Source organism: Didymella exigua, assembly GCF_010094145.1.
Source record: "Didymella exigua CBS 183.55 unplaced genomic scaffold M421scaffold_21, whole genome shotgun sequence".
NCBI lineage: Eukaryota > Fungi > Ascomycota > Dothideomycetes > Pleosporales > Didymellaceae > Didymella > Didymella exigua.
Genome location: NW_022984795.1, coordinates 74,579 through 89,772, shown reverse-complemented (window position 1 = coordinate 89,772; position 15,194 = coordinate 74,579). Strand labels below are relative to the sequence as shown.

Sequence of the window (15,194 nt, the reverse complement as noted above, 5' to 3'; positions counted from 1 at the left end):
GCTGTCACTCTCCTGTGGCTGTTACTTGTAGCTGTCACTCACCTGTGGCTGTTACTTACTCCTGGCTGTCACTCACCTGTGGCTGTTACTTATCTGTGGCTGTCACTCACCTGTGGCTGTTACTTACTCCTGGCAGTCACTCACCTGTGGCTGTTACTTGCTCGTGGCTGTTACTTGCTTGTGGCTGTTACTTACTCCTGGCAGTCACTCACCTGTGGCTGTCACTCACCCTGGCAGTCACCCACCCTGGCAGTCACTCACCCCAGGCTCCTGCACCACTCCAGGTTCCTGGCCTTTACTAAACACGACCTACACACGACCTACACACGACCTAAACATGACATGTCCATTGCTTGCTACAACAGAGACTCGTCTCGTCGTGACTGCAGGTTTTGTACAGCGTATCGATACATGCAACGCCCAAGATGGCAGACTCCACAACGCCAAATCAGAGAGTGGGGTATACAGAAACGCGACTTCACCTCCTAGCTTTCGCCCGCGCAAACGCCAGACTCGGCGTCTCCTCGCGCCTCCCCCACGCCCGCCCCAGCAACCAGTCCGTCACGCTGATGAACTTGGCCGTCCTGTCCCAAGTGTGGCCCTCCTCGGTGTGCTCAATCGTGTGACTGGCAATGCGCCCCTCGTCATCAAACTCAAACACAAACAAGCCCGTGAACTCGTCTTCCTCTCTGCCGCGCCGCACAATATTGCGCACGCTCTCAAACGTCTCGCTGACATGTCTGCTGCCCCCGCCCTCGCTCTGCGTGCGATCCGTCTTGCCGCACGTCTGCCACTTCACAATGAGCTTCTCGTTGCGCAGCGCGGCCTGCGACGCCGAGCCGCTCTTGACCATGCGCTCCGACAGCATCTTCAGCTTCACGTTGCCCAGCACCGGCACGCGGCCCCATGCCACGGGCGCCGTCCAGAGCGCTGCCGTGTAGGCGAGTCGGCCGCGCACGGTGGGGAGGTGCGGGTGTGTCGACGGGAACAGGTGCAGGCTGATGTGCGGCGAGAGAATGTCCGAGGGGAGCGGCGAGTTGAGGAGGTTGGGCAGGGCGTCGTGGAGCACGCGGATAGCTGGGCGTGGTCAGAGTCGAATCGCATAAAAACACGGGAGACCATCAGCGACGTACTGTTTCCCAGCTTCAGATTGCGCTCGAGCAAGCGCTTCTGCTCGCGCTCGTCGAGCTCGTGCGCGCGCGCCGTCGAGCTCGTGAACCAGCTGCGGCCTGCCGCTGCACTCGCCTGGCGTGGGCGCGCATCCGTCAGGTGGCGCTGGCACTGCTTGAGGCCCAGCAGCCGGGGCGCGGACAGAGAGGTGCTCGAGGATCGCGGAAGCTGGGTGCGGGCTGAGCTTGAGAATCTCCGCATCAGACCGGTGGTCATGTGTCTGGATAGCAATGGTCAACCATAGGTAGCAGGGCTGCGTCGTACTTTTGTATCTTCGCAGGTGCGCGGCGACGATTAGTACAAAGTAGAATGCCAACGCCGCGGTCCAGACTAGACTCGGAGACAGGCCGATCTTCAGTGACGTCGTGGGAAATCACCCCGCCGAACGCGGATCCCTCCTGGGCGTAATTATAAAGAAGGGGACGACGTGTGCAGGCACACGTGGATGTAGATGCTTTTTCAATTGACTCGTCGAGCTCTGTCTTCAAATCCCTCCGTCGCCGTCTCTGCAGGTACACGAGCATTTCGCAACATGTCATTGGGAAAGCGAATCGTCTTCACGGGTGGCTCAGGCAAGGCCGGTCGCCATGTCATTCCTTACCTGCTCTCGAAAGGGCACAAGGTCCTGAACCTCGATCTCATCGACTTCCCAGACCCAAGCGCGGGCGTCTTCACGCTGAAGACGGACCTGACCAAGAGCGGACAAGTCTTCAACGCCCTCACCACGCACTTCAACTTCCAAGGCTACGAAGAGAAGAAGGTCCCCAGCCCACCCGATGCTGTCATCCACTTCGCAGCCTACGCCAGGAACATGCTGGTCCCCGACGACGAGTGCTACGCCGCAAACGTAGCGTCCACCTACAACGTCATCGAAGCCGCCTGCAAGCTGGGCGTGCGCAAGATCATCATCGCCAGCAGCGAGACGACGTACGAGGTCTGCTTCGGCCAGGGCGACCTGGACTACCAGTGCTTCCCGCTGACCGAGGACATGGATCTCAACCCCATGGACTCGTACGCCATCTCGAAGCTGTGCGGCGAGCGGGTGGCGCGCGGCCTGGCGCGCAGATTCGACGCCGACATCTACGCGCTGCGCATCGGCAACGTGATCGAGCCGCACGAGTACGAGCGCGACTTCCCGTCGTACATTGGCAAGCCTGAGACGCGCAAGCGCAACGCCTGGAGCTACATCGACGCCCGCGACCTGGGCCAGATCTGCCACCTGTGCGTCGAGAAGGACGGCTTGGGGTTCCAGGTGTTCAATGCTACCAACAACAGCATCACGACGACGGTCCCGACCGCCCAGTTCCTCGCGCAGTATGCGCCCAATACGCCCGTCACGAGGGAGCTCGACGAGTGGGAGGCGCCGCTGAGTAACAAGAAGATCCGCGACGTGCTGGGCTTCGAGGAGGAGCACGACTGGAGAAAGTACTACAACCCGGGGTCTTAGTGAGAGCAGACAAAGCTGGACGGCCAATTGCGTGTGTGTCTGTATGATGTATTAGAATGGGTAATAAGGTATTTGGACATGTACTAGAATAGGTGGTACTTGGACATGTACTAGAATAGGTGGTACTTGGACATGTACTAGAATAGGTGGTACTTGGACATGTACTAGAATAGGTAGTACGTGGACGTGTACTAGAATAGGTAGTACTTGGACGTGTACTAGAATAGGTAGTACGTGGACGTGTACTAGAATAGGTAGTACTTGGATAGGTACTAGAATAGGTAGTACTTGGATAGGTACTAGAATAGGTAGTACTTGGATATGTACTAGAATAGGTAATACTTGGACATGTGTCAAGATAGCCAACACCTACAGAAGTCGTGAGTTGTCATGTCACCTACGTGTCTGCATGTCATGTCAAAATGGGCGATATTCGGAGAAGTCGACCAATAGCGCTCGGACTACGACAGGGCCTCGCGATTTTTGTCACCACCGCCTCGACTGCGCGTCGCTCCATTCCCGCACTCCCGCCCTTCGATACCCGTTTGCCGTGTCTCTTGTTTGGTTGCCAGGCCTTCTCGTTGCATCGTCTCTCCTTCCTCCGTGCAATCCACAATGTCGCCCACACCATCGGAAGCGGTCGCAAAGGTCGCCCAGGCCGCCGCGGGAACCAGCTCGTCGGCCACCGAGTACAAGCGGGAGTCCAACACAGCGCGATTCCTGGGTGCAGGTGCGTGCACTGCACACGCAGTCGCTGGATACGTCTGACGCAGGACAGGATGTGCGGGTCTCGCGGAGCTGATGATCTTCCACCCCGTCGACACGACGGCGAAGCGCCTCATGAGCAATGTCGGCAAGATCGAGTCGGCGTCACACCTGAACAAGGTCGTCTTCCGGGACTCGGCCAACGCCTCGGTCGGCGGCCGCTTCTTCTCGCTCTTCCCTGGGCTCGGCTACGCCGCTGCGTACAAGGTAGGGCGCCCGTTGCGACCCGCATAGCGCTGTCACCCATCTGACGCCGCGCCACAGATCCTCCAGCGCGTCTACAAGTACGGCGGACAGCCCTTTGCGCGCGACTACCTCGCCCGTCACCACGGCGACGCCTTCGACCAGACATTCGGCAAGGGCAACGGCAAGGCCATCATGCACGCGACCGCGGGCTCGTTGATCGGCATTGGTGAGATTGTCCTGCTGCCGCTCGACGTCCTCAAGATCAAGCGCCAGACCAACCCCGAGGCCTTCCGGGGCCGCGGTCTGTTCAGGATCATCGCCGACGAGGGCTTCGGCCTGTACCGCGGCTGGGGCTGGACAGCAGCCCGCAACGCCCCCGGCTCGTTCGCGGTAGGTTGAACTGCGCATGGACTCTGCGGCACCAACTGACAAGCTGCAGCTGTTCGGTGGATCTGCCGCCGCCAAGGAGTACCTCTACAAGCTCTCTGACTACAACAAGGCCACCTGGGGCCAGAACTTTGTCGCCTCGATTGCCGGTGCCACCGCCTCGCTCGTCGTCTCCGCCCCGCTCGACGTCATCAAGACGCGCATCCAGAACAGGAACTTTGACAACCCAGAGGGCGGCATGCGCATCGTGTCCAACATGATGAAGAACGAGGGCATCAGCTCCTTTTTCAAGGGCCTGACGCCCAAGCTGCTCATGACGGGCCCCAAGCTCGTCTTCTCCTTCTGGTTGGCCCAGACCCTGATCCCGGCCTTTGGCAAGATCATGTAAATTCGTTGCTAGCGTTAATGACGGTGTTGTACTTGTACTATACGGGATCTACGGTTGTTGGGGCTATAGAACTGGGAGCCGGAAAGGCGTTGGGCTCGCGATGCACAGGCGAGTGCGTTGGGTCCAGAGATGATTTCAACAGTCCAGAGATGATTGTAACATATCCACTCAACATGTCCCTCTGCTATTCCAACTGCTGCCGTTCCAACTGCTGATGTTCCAACTTCGACTGACTTGTGACGCTTGGCAGTGAAGGCTGACAATTTGCGAGACACAACTGCATCTGACTGCATCACGTGATGAACCCTCAGCTACGCAAACGCCGACCACCACCTCTGCATGGCGTTTGTAGCCGTGTCTGGCATATGACTGCATTCCAAGCGCCTCCGTTACCGCAGCGGAGGCAGCAGACGTGAAGTTGAATGTCATGTTATGTTTCAGAGTATGTCCGCCAACGGCAGAACCGGCTTGTGACTTGCTGCACACGCTCGGCCGCGCCAAGGACTCCCCCAACTGCACGTCGCCAGCCCTTGTACTTGACACCGCCCTGCCAGCGCCAGCAAGACCCTCGACCCTCGCCTCTCACCTCTCCCGCCGGCCCACTGCACAGATACCCGCTCCCTTCTCCCCGCATCTCCAGCAATACCGCCAAAATGAACCCCGAGTAGTACGTAGCCCTCTGCGCAGCGCCCACCGCCACAAGCCGAGGACCGTTGCGTGCAATCCCCGCCAGGCGCAGTGCTAACGACAAACCCACAGAGTACTCCATGCCTGCACGCGCAGTGCCGCCGCCGTGCGGTCGCGCCCCATCGCCCGCTGCTCCCCCCCCCCCGCTAACGAGCCCGCCCCAGATACGACTACCTCTTCAAGCTGCTCCTCATTGGCGACTCTGGAGTCGGAAAGTCGTGCTTGCTGCTGCGATTCGCTGACGACACATACACGGAGAGCTACATCTCGACCATCGGTGTCGACTTTGTGTGTGCACCCGCCGCGTGCTGCGCCTCCGCCCGCGACAGGCTAACACTCGCCAGAAAATCAGGACCATCGAGCTCGATGGCAAGACCGTCAAGCTGCAGATTGTACGTATCTGACCAGCAGCTAGGGAGGCGGCAGGGCTGACAGCGACGCAGTGGGACACAGCCGGCCAGGAGCGCTTCCGCACCATCACATCCTCGTACTACCGCGGCGCCCACGGCATCTGTGTCGTCTACGATGTCACCGACATGGACTCGTTCAACAACGTGAAGCAGTGGCTGCAGGAGATCGACCGCTACGCCACCGAGGGCGTCAACAAGCTGCTGGTCGGCAACAAGTCCGATATGGCCGACAAGAAGGTCGTCGAGTACACCGTTGCAAAGGTGCGCCCAGCCACCCACAAACGCCGACATGCACAGCAGCTAACACAGCGCAGGAGTTCGCAGACAGCCTCGGCATCCCCTTCCTCGAGACCTCGGCGAAGAGCGCCACCAACGTCGAGCAGGCTTTCTTGACCATGGCCCGCCAGATCAAGGAGCGCATGGGAACCACAACCGCCAACACCAAGCCCACGGTCCCCATCGGGCAGGGCCAGGGCGTCCAGAGCGGCTCCGGCGGCGGCTGCTGCTAGACGAGTCAGAGAAGAGGGAGGTGAAGGTGCTAGCCTTGGTGTGCTGAGCCTTGGAATCGGTCGAGGCTCACAGTCGAAGATGAGACCAGCGATATACGAGTTTCAGGCGCAGGTGTTTTGTGCGGGTTCCGACTTTTGATACGGTTACTTAATGCTCATGGTCATGGTTTCCTTGGACTCTCGACGAACTGCCCACCAGCTACTGCTTCAGGTACATCCATGAAGTGCCAACCACGAACACGAATCGCCGCCGCTCACCTCTCCCTTGTGCTTTAGTCCCTGCATGGCGGTTTTTGGATCGCGACTTTCCTTCCGTCTTAGGTTCTAGAATGGGCTAGTTGAGTTTTAAACGATTCTGCATACGGGGAGCGCTCGTGCGAACGGCTGCTAGGCCAGCGCGATCTCGACCATCTCATTGCTGCGTTAGGTGTTGGTAGTTTGGTATATGATATTTTCTCCTAGCTGCTGCTGGCTGTGATATCAGAGAACGGGGGTGTGATTCCCACACATTTTCAGTCTTGCCCATGAGTGAATTATTACACGAAAAGCATCGCGCAGCCTTCAAGAAAATGAAGAGTGTATCTTGATTCTCTCACAGGCTAGGGGCTTGCGTGTGGGACATGTAGCTCTGACGTACCTCTAGCGCCGAATCCTCTCCTCCAGGCCTCCAACGTCAATACGAGAACACCACGAACATTATGGCTGCGCAACCCAGCATGGCTCACCTTGACCTCCCACGAATTCCTGGATCCAGATCAAAGAGCTAGGAATCGGGTATTCGGCATCGTAACCGTGCAAAAATTAACGCGTAAATTCGGCACTGTAGTATCGCCGCCCAACTCAAAAACCCCGTTATTCGTGCCTCACCAGGCAGCAACACCCACCAACCCAACACTCAAAATGGCCGATGCCACACAGAGCAGGCTGGGCAGTGCAGCCTCGTGGATCGCGAAGGAGCTCGGGCTGCACACCATGTACACGGCGGGGAAAGACGTCTACACGATCATTCTCGCGCGCTACCTACGCATGTACGCGTACGGCTCCGTCGCGCTCGTACTGGCGCTGTACTTCCGCGCCCAAGGGTTGTCCGATGCGCAAATCGGCTTCTTCATGACGCTCACGCTGCTCGGTGATGTTGTTGTTTCGCTGCTGCTCACGCTGGTCGCGGATCGCTTAGGCAGGCGCACGACGCTCATGCTCGGCGCGCTGGGCATGAGCGTGTCCGGCGCCGTGTTTGCGACGTCGACGAGCTATCCTGCGCTGCTGACGGCCGCGGTCGTCGGCGTTGTGAGCCCGAGTGGGAATGAGATTGGCCCGTTTCGCGCCGTCGAGGAGAGTACGCTCGCTGGGCTTGTGGGCGAGGAGGGGAGAGCAGACGTTTTGTGAGTTCTTGATTCTCTCTCATACACGCCCCGACTTGCTTTGCGTACACATGCCCAGAGAGTAGTACTGATGGGAGTAGTACGTGGTACGTTGCGTTTGCGGTGCTCGGCACTTCCACAGGCTTGATCGTCGGCGGGCAAGCCGTCGATGCGCTCTCCGCGAGACACGACTGGACTGAGCTTGATGCATACCGCGCCGTCTTCTGGGTCTACACCGCCGTCGGCCTGGTCAAAGCACTTCTTACCTTCTTCCTCAGTCGGGCGTGCGAGCAACACACGCCACCATCCAAACCTGTCCCAAGCGAAGGCGAAACAGAGCCCCTCTTGCCCGCTGCAGACGACGCCTCGCACCCGGTTGCGACCAGCAACGGCGATGCTGAAGTTGCGGAGCGTAGTAAGAAGAGTTGGAATCCAATCGCCTCCATCTCGCCCGCGAGTAGGGCGATCCTGTTCAAGCTCTGCAGCCTCTTCTTCCTTGACTCGCTCGGCTCGGGCATGGTGCCCTTCTCGCTCATAAACTACTATCTGGACCGCAAATTCAGCCTGCCCAAGGGCAAGCTGGGCGCCATCATGAGCGCTACATGGTCAGTACCCACCTCCCTTCAGTCTTCACTCCCCAAAATACCCACCACCACCCCGCCATCTCTCCACCGCCCACGCACAAGCCGTCCCACTAACCTTCCCGCAGGTTCCTCTCCACATTCGGCAACATCTTCTCCGCCTCGCTCGCGCGCCGTCTCGGCCTCATCCCCGCAATGGTCGCCACACACCTCCCCTCCTCACTGTTCCTAGCCGCGCTCCCCGCCGCCCCACAGCTCCCACTAACCATCGCACTGCTCGTCGGCCGCAGCACAATGAGCTCCATGGATCAGGCGCCGCGCAGCGCGTTCCTGAGCATGGTCGTCCTGCCCGAGGAGCGCACGGCTGTCATGGGCGTCGTGAATACGCTGAAGATCCTGAGCCAGAGCGCGGGGCCGTGGATCACGGGCGTGCTTGCTGGTGGCGGCCGGTTCTGGGTTGCGTTTGTGGTCGCGGGCGGGCTGAAGGCGTGTTACGATGTGCTGCTTTTGGGTATGTTTGGGGCGCGGGGGTGGGCGCGGAAGCCGGGTGGTGTGGCGGGGGAGAGTCGGGGCGGGAGCGGTGTGCGTGATGAAGAGGGGAACGACGGGCAGAGAGGCGGAGTCGCTGCGTCGACGGGGTGAGTGCGGGGTGGACGTGGATGAGTCTGTGTTGCGGGGTTGAAACCCGGTGTCTATGTGGTCTATGGTATCGTATCGTGTTAAACTCCCCACTCGCCCCCTTTACAATCCCCACTCTATCGATACAATTCACGGGAATCTAGTCATCCCCCTCCACATCCTCCTCGTCCACAATCCCAATCCCCTGCTCCAGCGTTCTTTGCACCGTCTCCTGCAGCAGCCGCAACACAGTCTCGACATCAGTCGTCTGGACATCGATCTCGACCCCGTCCTCGCCGCGCAGCGTCTCGTTCCACAGCGCCTCGTATTCGGGGTGATTGGGATTGATGAGCTCGACGCGGGGTTTTTTCGCCCGCGGCGGCGGCGGCGGGAGGTGCGTGAAGGCGCGACTCGTCGAGACGAGTTTGGCGAGCATCTCGTCGTACTCGCCCGCGGGCGTCGACTGCGACGTCACCGCCCCGCCGGCGGGGATGCGCCATATGTCCTCTGTGGCTGTGCTCGTAGCCGACGACGCGCTGCTTGAGCGGCGGTCGATGGAGCCGGGCGCGTCGATCTTGATCGCAGTGCGTATCACAACGCTGAAGTCGCCGCCGCCACCGACGTCGAGATAGCCCAGGACGCCGGCGTAAATGCCGCGCTTGACGCCGCGCTCCTGCTGCTGCAGGATCTCGCACGATCGCTTCTTCGGCGCGCCCGTCATGCTGCCTGGCGGCAGGCTCTGCACGAAAGCTTGGAACCCGAGATCGGGGACGTGGGAGCGCGCGAGTAGGCTTCCGGAGCCGTCGACGGGGTCCTCCCAGAGCTCGGGCGTGCCGGGTTTGTACACGCCGGGCGGCACGGCGTCGACGACGGTGACGAGTTGCCAGACGGTCTCGTACTCCTCGACCTCCATGAGCTGGGAGACGCGGACGTTGTCGGTGCCGTAGACGCCGTGGAGCTGGTGCCGGGTGAGGTCGACGATCATGAGGTTTTCGGCGCGCTCTTTGGACGAGTTGAGGATGGCGCGGGCGTGGGCTGCCGTCACGCCGGGCTGTTTCTGCACCGTGCCTTTGATGGGCCGGCATTGGGCGGCTTGGCTGCGTGACCAGGACATGTAGCGTTCAGGGGACGAGGAGACTATGTGCACGTTGTGCATGCGCATGTAGGCGCTGAAAGGGGCGGGGTTCTGGCCGGCAAGACGCTTGTACATGTTCCACGAGTGTTGATTGTCCTCGGCCTTGGACAGACGGCAGGCTGTTGGTCGACGGGCGCGGATCTCGTTCTGGTGCGTCAGGCAGAGCTCGTAGCTCTGGCCGTCGGCTATGGCTTCTTGACAAGCACGCACTTGCTTGTAGTAAGTCTCGCGATCGGCAAAGTTCTGCTTGCACGAGTCAATGTACTTGTACATGGGACCATACTTCTCGAACGGATCCGGCTTTGACATAGGTGTTGATGTTGGGGTAGACTGCCGCGATGTGGCGTCAACGGCATTGTAAACAAGCTCTTGTGTCTCTTCAACCCAGTCGAAATCGTTAGGTCCGCGTATACTCTGCACATAGATCTTCTTGACCTGGTGATCAAATACGATACTTCTGGTAATGTATGCGAAGCAGATGTCGGGGTGATCGGCGCTATCTTTGACGGGAACATCGATTGTCTCCAGTCCAGCCTCATAGGAGGCATAGCCCATGAGACCGCCCCAAAACGGAGCCCAAGTCGTAGTGCGAGGTGGTGTCGTTGGCTGGAGCGTGCTCATAACCTTTCTCATGTATGGCCAAGGATCGTTGACCTTCCACTGGCTGTGGACCTCGTCGTAGCCATCCCTAAGCTGCATGATCCGGGATCCCGCATAGTAGTGCAATCGGAGTGTCTCTCCCGGAACGACCAGACCGATGATGCTGTAGCGTCCTGTGCCCACTGCCATAGGAACCAGATTCTCCTGCAGCCCCGACTGAAGTACAATTGCTTCATGTCGCGGAATCTCGAGAGTCTCGCAGAGCTCCTCGACTGTCAATCTGCCACTCCCTGTGGTAGCGCAGTGTACTACGGTAGAAGGCAGGTGCGGCAGTGTCTTTTCATCGCCGTAAGCTATCAGCGAAGCCAGCTCACCCGGCAGAAGGCCATCACTATCTTTCGAAAGAAACTCGGTCTCGGCTACGCCCTTCTGCATCGACTTCTTGGTGTCATTCTCCGCGTAAAATCCGAGATCCCGCCGGAAATCGTGAAACGTCATCGGCCGTAGCTGTGAGGCCGATATGCTTGTTTTGCGAGCGTCGTGGCTGAACATGCGCTTTCGCTTCCAAGCTTGCGCATCTTCCCACCAATTTCGGATGACGTGAGCGCCCTCCTCGTTCGTGCAGACAGATTCAGGGTGGAATTGCACGCCCCAGAACGGCTTCTGGATGTGCTTCACGCCCATAAGCACCGCGCCATTGCGTTCGCTGTCGAAGTCCCAAGCCAAGGGTTCTAACTGCGGACACATATCGGTCGGCTCCCACAGCTGCGCAGGATACCGCACGGCTCGATTTGTTTGGATCGGGTGGCCAAGCTTGACCTGCAGGGAGTGGTACTGCGTTGCCTGCAACTTCTCCACATTCCTAAACATAGACTGCCCCTTGTGCAAAACAGCCGTGATAATGCCATGCTTCGGTTCGACCAGCCTCTCCATCTCAGCTCCGAAAGCCAGACACAGGGCCTGGAAGCCTAAACAGATACCCAGAACAGGCAATACGTCCTCATCCCGCAGGTTCCAGAGCTCTTTCATGAGACCGACGTCTTTGTCGCAGCCGGCCCATCCAGGACCAGGACCTGCAACGACCGCATCGAAGTCCTGTGCATACTCGGCGAATGTCGGTTTGGCCAGAGACTTGCTGTTAGAAAAGCGAGAGTCATCGATGAAGACTTTGGTGACTATGGCATCCGTGTTCTGCTCAAGGAGGGCGACAATGTTGTTCGAGAACGAATCGTATGCGTCCAAGAAGAGGATCCGGCGCGGGGGGGTCACAAAGGCAGGTGACATCTGATAGGCTCACGTGGCGAATCTCGGTGAGCTGGGTTTGTTGCTGAACACGGGCGTCGTACGTGCGCAGCAGGCAGCTGCTAGAGTTGTGAGGCCAGTGGGAAAAGGGCCAGGTCGGACAAGTGTGTAGACTTGACTATTACTGGACTTGGTGGGACTATGCGGGTCCTTCAGAAGGTCTGCAGGGCTAAACCGAATCGCTATGCTGAGACACTGTCCAGTGGAGCGACAGAGGAGTCCGGGCTCTGGTACAGAACCAACAGCAGACAAGAGCAAATGGCAAGGTCTGTAAAGTAGGGTTAACGGAAAGGATCAAGGTTGGAATGGTGATGACTGATTGACAAAAAGTTATGCGCGATAGCGGGCGACTGGGGTGCTTATGCAGGGTCCCGTTGGCGCATCTTCCTGCCGCGGCAGACCGAGCGAATCGAAAACGCCTTCTGTGCTTCTGGAAGCCTGGAATAGAAGTGATGCACAGATGCGGCGTGTCTCAGCGAGCTTGAAACGGAACCTTGCCACATCATTTGTGTTCTCCAGATGCTGCGGTCATACAAAGAGGTCGTTTATGGTAAAGATGTGAGAAGGGCGCATGCGCGCCATTTTGCTGTGCAGATGGTGTCACAAGGTCGTGATGCACAGGGGGGCTGATAACGGTAGTTCTTGTCGTTTAACACATAATCATCGGCTTCGTCAAGCTCATCAGTGTCCTACCTCAGCTCTGGCACCGCTTCGCTCACGCCGCCCAAATCCATCCCTAGCTCATCTCTACAGCTGCCATTTTCGCAGAGCATGACGCCCTCTCTACTTGCGTCCATGCTTCTGACCAGCTCGTTCCTCTGCTTTAGCCACTCTCCACCCTGAGCACGCACTCTACTGATCGTGCCCAAGCCAGCTGGTCGCTCACGGTTTCTCCTCAGCCACTCTTCGACTCTCTGGCCTTCGCCTGTGACTACGACGTGTCTGACGCCTAGCTTTCCTGCAACCACGGTGTCCATAAGACTTGGGAAGAGGAATGGATGCTGCATGACTTCTGCTTCGAAAGCGCTAACAGTGTCCCGTGCGAGCTTAACATAGGACTCGTCTTCGAGCAGAGCGCCCAACCTGTCCAAATTCTGGGCACTCACGCCGTTGGTGCCCGGTTCGGCGTTATCCATGCCGTCTTTTAACCGCATAAGCAGGTCTTGCTGGCCTTCTGATGTTGAGAAGAAGCCGAGGTGCTCCTTGTCCCAGAACAACCTGATCTGAGTCTGCTGCAGGTCGTCGGCCCAGTGCAGATACGACTCGTTGAAAGTCGCTTCATAGAGGGAGATGAGACCGGAGATGAGATATGCGTAGTCATCTGCAAAGCCCGGAGCTTCGCCGGGGCCTTCACGGTAGATACGGGTGAGGGTTTTGAAGGAGGTGTTGTAAAGCTCACGGCTAATGAACGCGGCTGCCTGCTCGGCCGCGGCGAGGTACTGCTGCGACCGGGGGACATCTTGTGATGATAGCGCAGCGGCTGTGCGTGCAAGAGCACCGATGGCGAGACCGTTCCACGAAACCACAATCTTGTCATCGAGCGCTGGTCTTGGGCGGTCCTGTTCGCGGTGGTTTCGCAGCTTCTGACGCCCCTCTGACAATATCCGCCCCACCTCCTCTTCAGACAAGGCAAATTGCTTCGCCAGTTCAGCCGGTGTCATTGTGATTTCGAGCACGTTTTGGTTGATGAGCTCGTCGTGCGCATCGTGCTCAGGGGCGACGTTACCCTCGTCCTTCACGTTGTAGTACCTCGCCAGCACCTCAGCTTCCCGTTCACCCAGGATATCCTGGAACTCATTGAGTGTCCACACATAAAACGCACCCTCCCGCTTCTCCTTGTCTGATAATCGGTAGAGCGAGTCTGCGTCCTCGGAGGAAAAGAAGCCTCCAGACTGCGAGTGCAGTGGTGGCGAGGTGAGGTATGTCGCGATGTCGTGAACAGCAGAGAGATGTTCAGGACTCTTCGTCATGAGGTAGGCGTCGAGGTAGACAGGTAGCAATTGCGCCTGGTCGTACAGCATCTTCTCGAAATGCGGCAAGCTCCAATCTCGCGTAACCGAGTATCGGGCAAACCCATTGCCAACCTGGTCGTGGATGCCGCCTTTGTTCATGGCATCCAACGTAGCCAGAACCATGTCCTTCGCCTGCGTACACTCCTTGGCTCCAATGACATCGGCGACGGCGCGCGGGTACTGCGAGAGCTTGAGGAGGAAGGCGAGGTTCGAGGGTGTGGGAAACTTGGGCGCGCTGCCGAAACCAGCGTAATCTGCGTCGTACTTGTTCAGGAAATACTGGTATGCTTCTTCGAGAAGGTCGAGGTCGAGTGCGTCCTGGTCTGCGCCGTCTTTCCTGCTGATGTTGCCGTCCTCGGTGAACTCCCTCAGCTGCGCAGTGATCTCCTTTGCAGAGTCGAGACAACGCTGGCGCTGGTTCTGCCACACGTCTCTGATCTTCTCCAGGATTCCAACAAAGCCAATATGGTCCCCGCCCATGGTCGACCCCGGGCCCGGCCAGTACGTCCCACCGAAGATGGGCTGCAGGTCTGGGGTTATGAAGGCGTTCAGCGGCCATCCTCCACTCCCCGTCGTGGCCTGGACGTAATTCATATATATGCGGTCGACGTCTGGGCGCTCCTCGCGGTCGATCTTGATGGGGATGAAGTTGTCGTTCAGCAGCTGGGCGACTTCCTGGTTCTCGAACGACTCGCGCTCCATGACGTGACACCAATGGCAGGCGGCGTAGCCTATACTAATGAAGATGAGGCGGTTCGAATTCTTTGCCAGCTCCAGTGCTTCCGGTCCCCACTGCTGCCATGCGACCGGGTTGGTCATGTGCCCGCGCACGTATGGTGACCGGCTCTCATTCAGGCGGTTGGTGAGCTTCAAGCCGTCACCGGCACCGGACAGGCTTTGTGTGGCCATCCTGAGGACCGACGTGTGGAGCTTGCGCAACTGCGCTCTCGAGAGCTGTCGTGGCGGGGCAGTGGTTGGTGCGGGACGGTGATTTGGAGCGGGGCGTGGTGGCGCAGTGGAAATTGTTCGTGCACAGGGTCCTCGCAAGTTGAAGCGTACCGGAGGCATGCACCTGCGCGAACAGGTGGAGGAGCCGCGCAAATAAGGGTTCACTGCTGCGCAAGGCGAAACGCGGCGAGATATGGGGGGCAGGGGGGCACGCGGGGCTGCATGACATCCTAATCTCGAGACGTGGGATTGGTGCTCACAGAACCGTCATCAGGACGACATGCTCGCGCCTGACTGAGCAAATTTTCTGTACTGACAGCCTCTGGCCAACAGTCTGGAGCATCAGGGAGAGCTTCACCAAGTCTTTTTAGCACCGATTCTTGATAGCTACGATGTGGATGCATCGAGGACAGCTTTCAGCGAGACCGTGTGATTCAGATACCCGTCTCGCCTTGAGCTAAATCATATCGTGTGATGAAGACGGATATCGCTATGTTCTACAAGGAAAAATGATTTATATTCTATATGTTCTATTTTCGAGAGCCATTATAAAACACAACGTATGTGTGAAATTGGTCGCTTAGCTCAGTTGGTTAGAGCGTGGTGCTAATAGTTTACAACCTTGATACGCCAAGGTCGCGAGTTCGACCCTCGTAGTGACCAGTCTTTTTGTCTATGCAAGCGTCCC

At 58.4% G+C, this 15,194-nt stretch overlaps 7 protein-coding genes and 1 non-coding gene across 8 annotated transcripts; 5 read left to right on the top strand and 3 right to left on the bottom strand.

The window, feature by feature from the left end:
• Positions 1-163: 163 nt before the first annotated feature.
• Positions 164-1,510, bottom strand: M421DRAFT_422522 (uncharacterized protein). The gene is made up of 2 exons (XM_033593190.1): positions 1,134-1,510; positions 164-1,077 (listed from the first exon to the last, which is right to left on the bottom strand). Exons 1-2 carry the CDS (start codon positions 1,384-1,386, stop codon positions 479-481), a joined length of 852 nt encoding a protein of 283 aa, XP_033446796.1. The 5' UTR covers positions 1,387-1,510; the 3' UTR covers positions 164-478.
• Positions 1,511-1,580: 70 nt separating this feature from the next.
• On the top strand, positions 1,581-3,000 carry M421DRAFT_422521 (UDP-glucose 4-epimerase). Its single transcript, XM_033593189.1, has one exon. The coding sequence runs from the start codon at positions 1,703-1,705 to the stop codon at positions 2,615-2,617; it is 915 nt and encodes a 304-aa protein (XP_033446795.1). The 5' UTR covers positions 1,581-1,702; the 3' UTR covers positions 2,618-3,000.
• A 44-nt stretch (positions 3,001-3,044) lies between these two features.
• On the top strand, positions 3,045-4,541 carry M421DRAFT_422520 (guanine nucleotide transporter). The gene is made up of 4 exons (XM_033593188.1): positions 3,045-3,347; positions 3,396-3,589; positions 3,647-3,958; positions 4,008-4,541. Exons 1-4 carry the CDS (start codon positions 3,233-3,235, stop codon positions 4,341-4,343), a joined length of 957 nt encoding a protein of 318 aa, XP_033446794.1. The 5' UTR covers positions 3,045-3,232; the 3' UTR covers positions 4,344-4,541.
• Positions 4,542-5,110: 569 nt separating this feature from the next.
• M421DRAFT_102302 (ras-domain-containing protein) lies at positions 5,111-5,949 on the top strand (the record flags this gene model as incomplete). Its single annotated transcript, XM_033586756.1, has 5 exons — positions 5,111-5,136; positions 5,195-5,318; positions 5,375-5,422; positions 5,474-5,701; positions 5,755-5,949. 5 exons carry the CDS (start codon positions 5,111-5,113, stop codon positions 5,947-5,949), a joined length of 621 nt encoding a protein of 206 aa, XP_033446793.1.
• Positions 5,950-6,624: 675 nt separating this feature from the next.
• M421DRAFT_422517 (MFS general substrate transporter) lies at positions 6,625-8,868 on the top strand. The gene is made up of 3 exons (XM_033593187.1): positions 6,625-7,331; positions 7,412-7,915; positions 8,020-8,868. Exons 1-3 carry the CDS (start codon positions 6,850-6,852, stop codon positions 8,531-8,533), a joined length of 1,500 nt encoding a protein of 499 aa, XP_033446792.1. The 5' UTR covers positions 6,625-6,849; the 3' UTR covers positions 8,534-8,868.
• Positions 8,670-11,528, bottom strand: M421DRAFT_67309 (para-aminobenzoate synthase component 1; the record flags this gene model as incomplete). Its single annotated transcript, XM_033596391.1, has 1 exon — positions 8,670-11,528. One exon carries the CDS (start codon positions 11,526-11,528, stop codon positions 8,670-8,672), a length of 2,859 nt encoding a protein of 952 aa, XP_033446791.1.
• Positions 11,529-12,032: 504 nt separating this feature from the next.
• On the bottom strand, positions 12,033-14,720 carry M421DRAFT_422516 (uncharacterized protein). The gene has a single exon (XM_033593186.1). It carries the CDS (start codon positions 14,465-14,467, stop codon positions 12,236-12,238), a length of 2,232 nt encoding a protein of 743 aa, XP_033446790.1. The 5' UTR covers positions 14,468-14,720; the 3' UTR covers positions 12,033-12,235.
• Positions 14,721-15,080: 360 nt separating this feature from the next.
• On the top strand, positions 15,081-15,169 carry M421DRAFT_t93. The gene has a single exon. It is a non-coding gene; the product is annotated as a tRNA-Ile (tRNA).
• The last annotated feature ends 25 nt before the right edge of the window (positions 15,170-15,194 follow it).

Excerpts from the sequence above, each read along its gene's own strand:
- M421DRAFT_422522 (XM_033593190.1), bottom strand. The coding sequence starts at position 1,386 with ATGACCACCGGTCTGATGCGGAGATTCTCAAGCTCAGCCCGCACCCAG. Across the intron at positions 1,078-1,133 it reads CAATCTGAAGCTGGGAAACA|CTATCCGCGTGCTCCACGAC; the intron begins GTACGTCGCTGA and ends GACCACGCCCAG.
- M421DRAFT_422521 (XM_033593189.1), top strand. The coding sequence starts at position 1,703 with ATGTCATTGGGAAAGCGAATCGTCTTCACGGGTGGCTCAGGCAAGGCC.
- M421DRAFT_422520 (XM_033593188.1), top strand. The coding sequence starts at position 3,233 with ATGTCGCCCACACCATCGGAAGCGGTCGCAAAGGTCGCCCAGGCCGCC. Across the intron at positions 3,348-3,395 it reads AGCGCGATTCCTGGGTGCAG|GATGTGCGGGTCTCGCGGAG; the intron begins GTGCGTGCACTG and ends GACGCAGGACAG. Across the intron at positions 3,590-3,646 it reads GCTACGCCGCTGCGTACAAG|ATCCTCCAGCGCGTCTACAA; the intron begins GTAGGGCGCCCG and ends GCCGCGCCACAG.
- M421DRAFT_422517 (XM_033593187.1), top strand. The coding sequence starts at position 6,850 with ATGGCCGATGCCACACAGAGCAGGCTGGGCAGTGCAGCCTCGTGGATC. Across the intron at positions 7,332-7,411 it reads GAGGGGAGAGCAGACGTTTT|TACGTGGTACGTTGCGTTTG; the intron begins GTGAGTTCTTGA and ends TGATGGGAGTAG. Across the intron at positions 7,916-8,019 it reads GCCATCATGAGCGCTACATG|GTTCCTCTCCACATTCGGCA; the intron begins GTCAGTACCCAC and ends ACCTTCCCGCAG.
- M421DRAFT_422516 (XM_033593186.1), bottom strand. The coding sequence starts at position 14,467 with ATGGCCACACAAAGCCTGTCCGGTGCCGGTGACGGCTTGAAGCTCACC.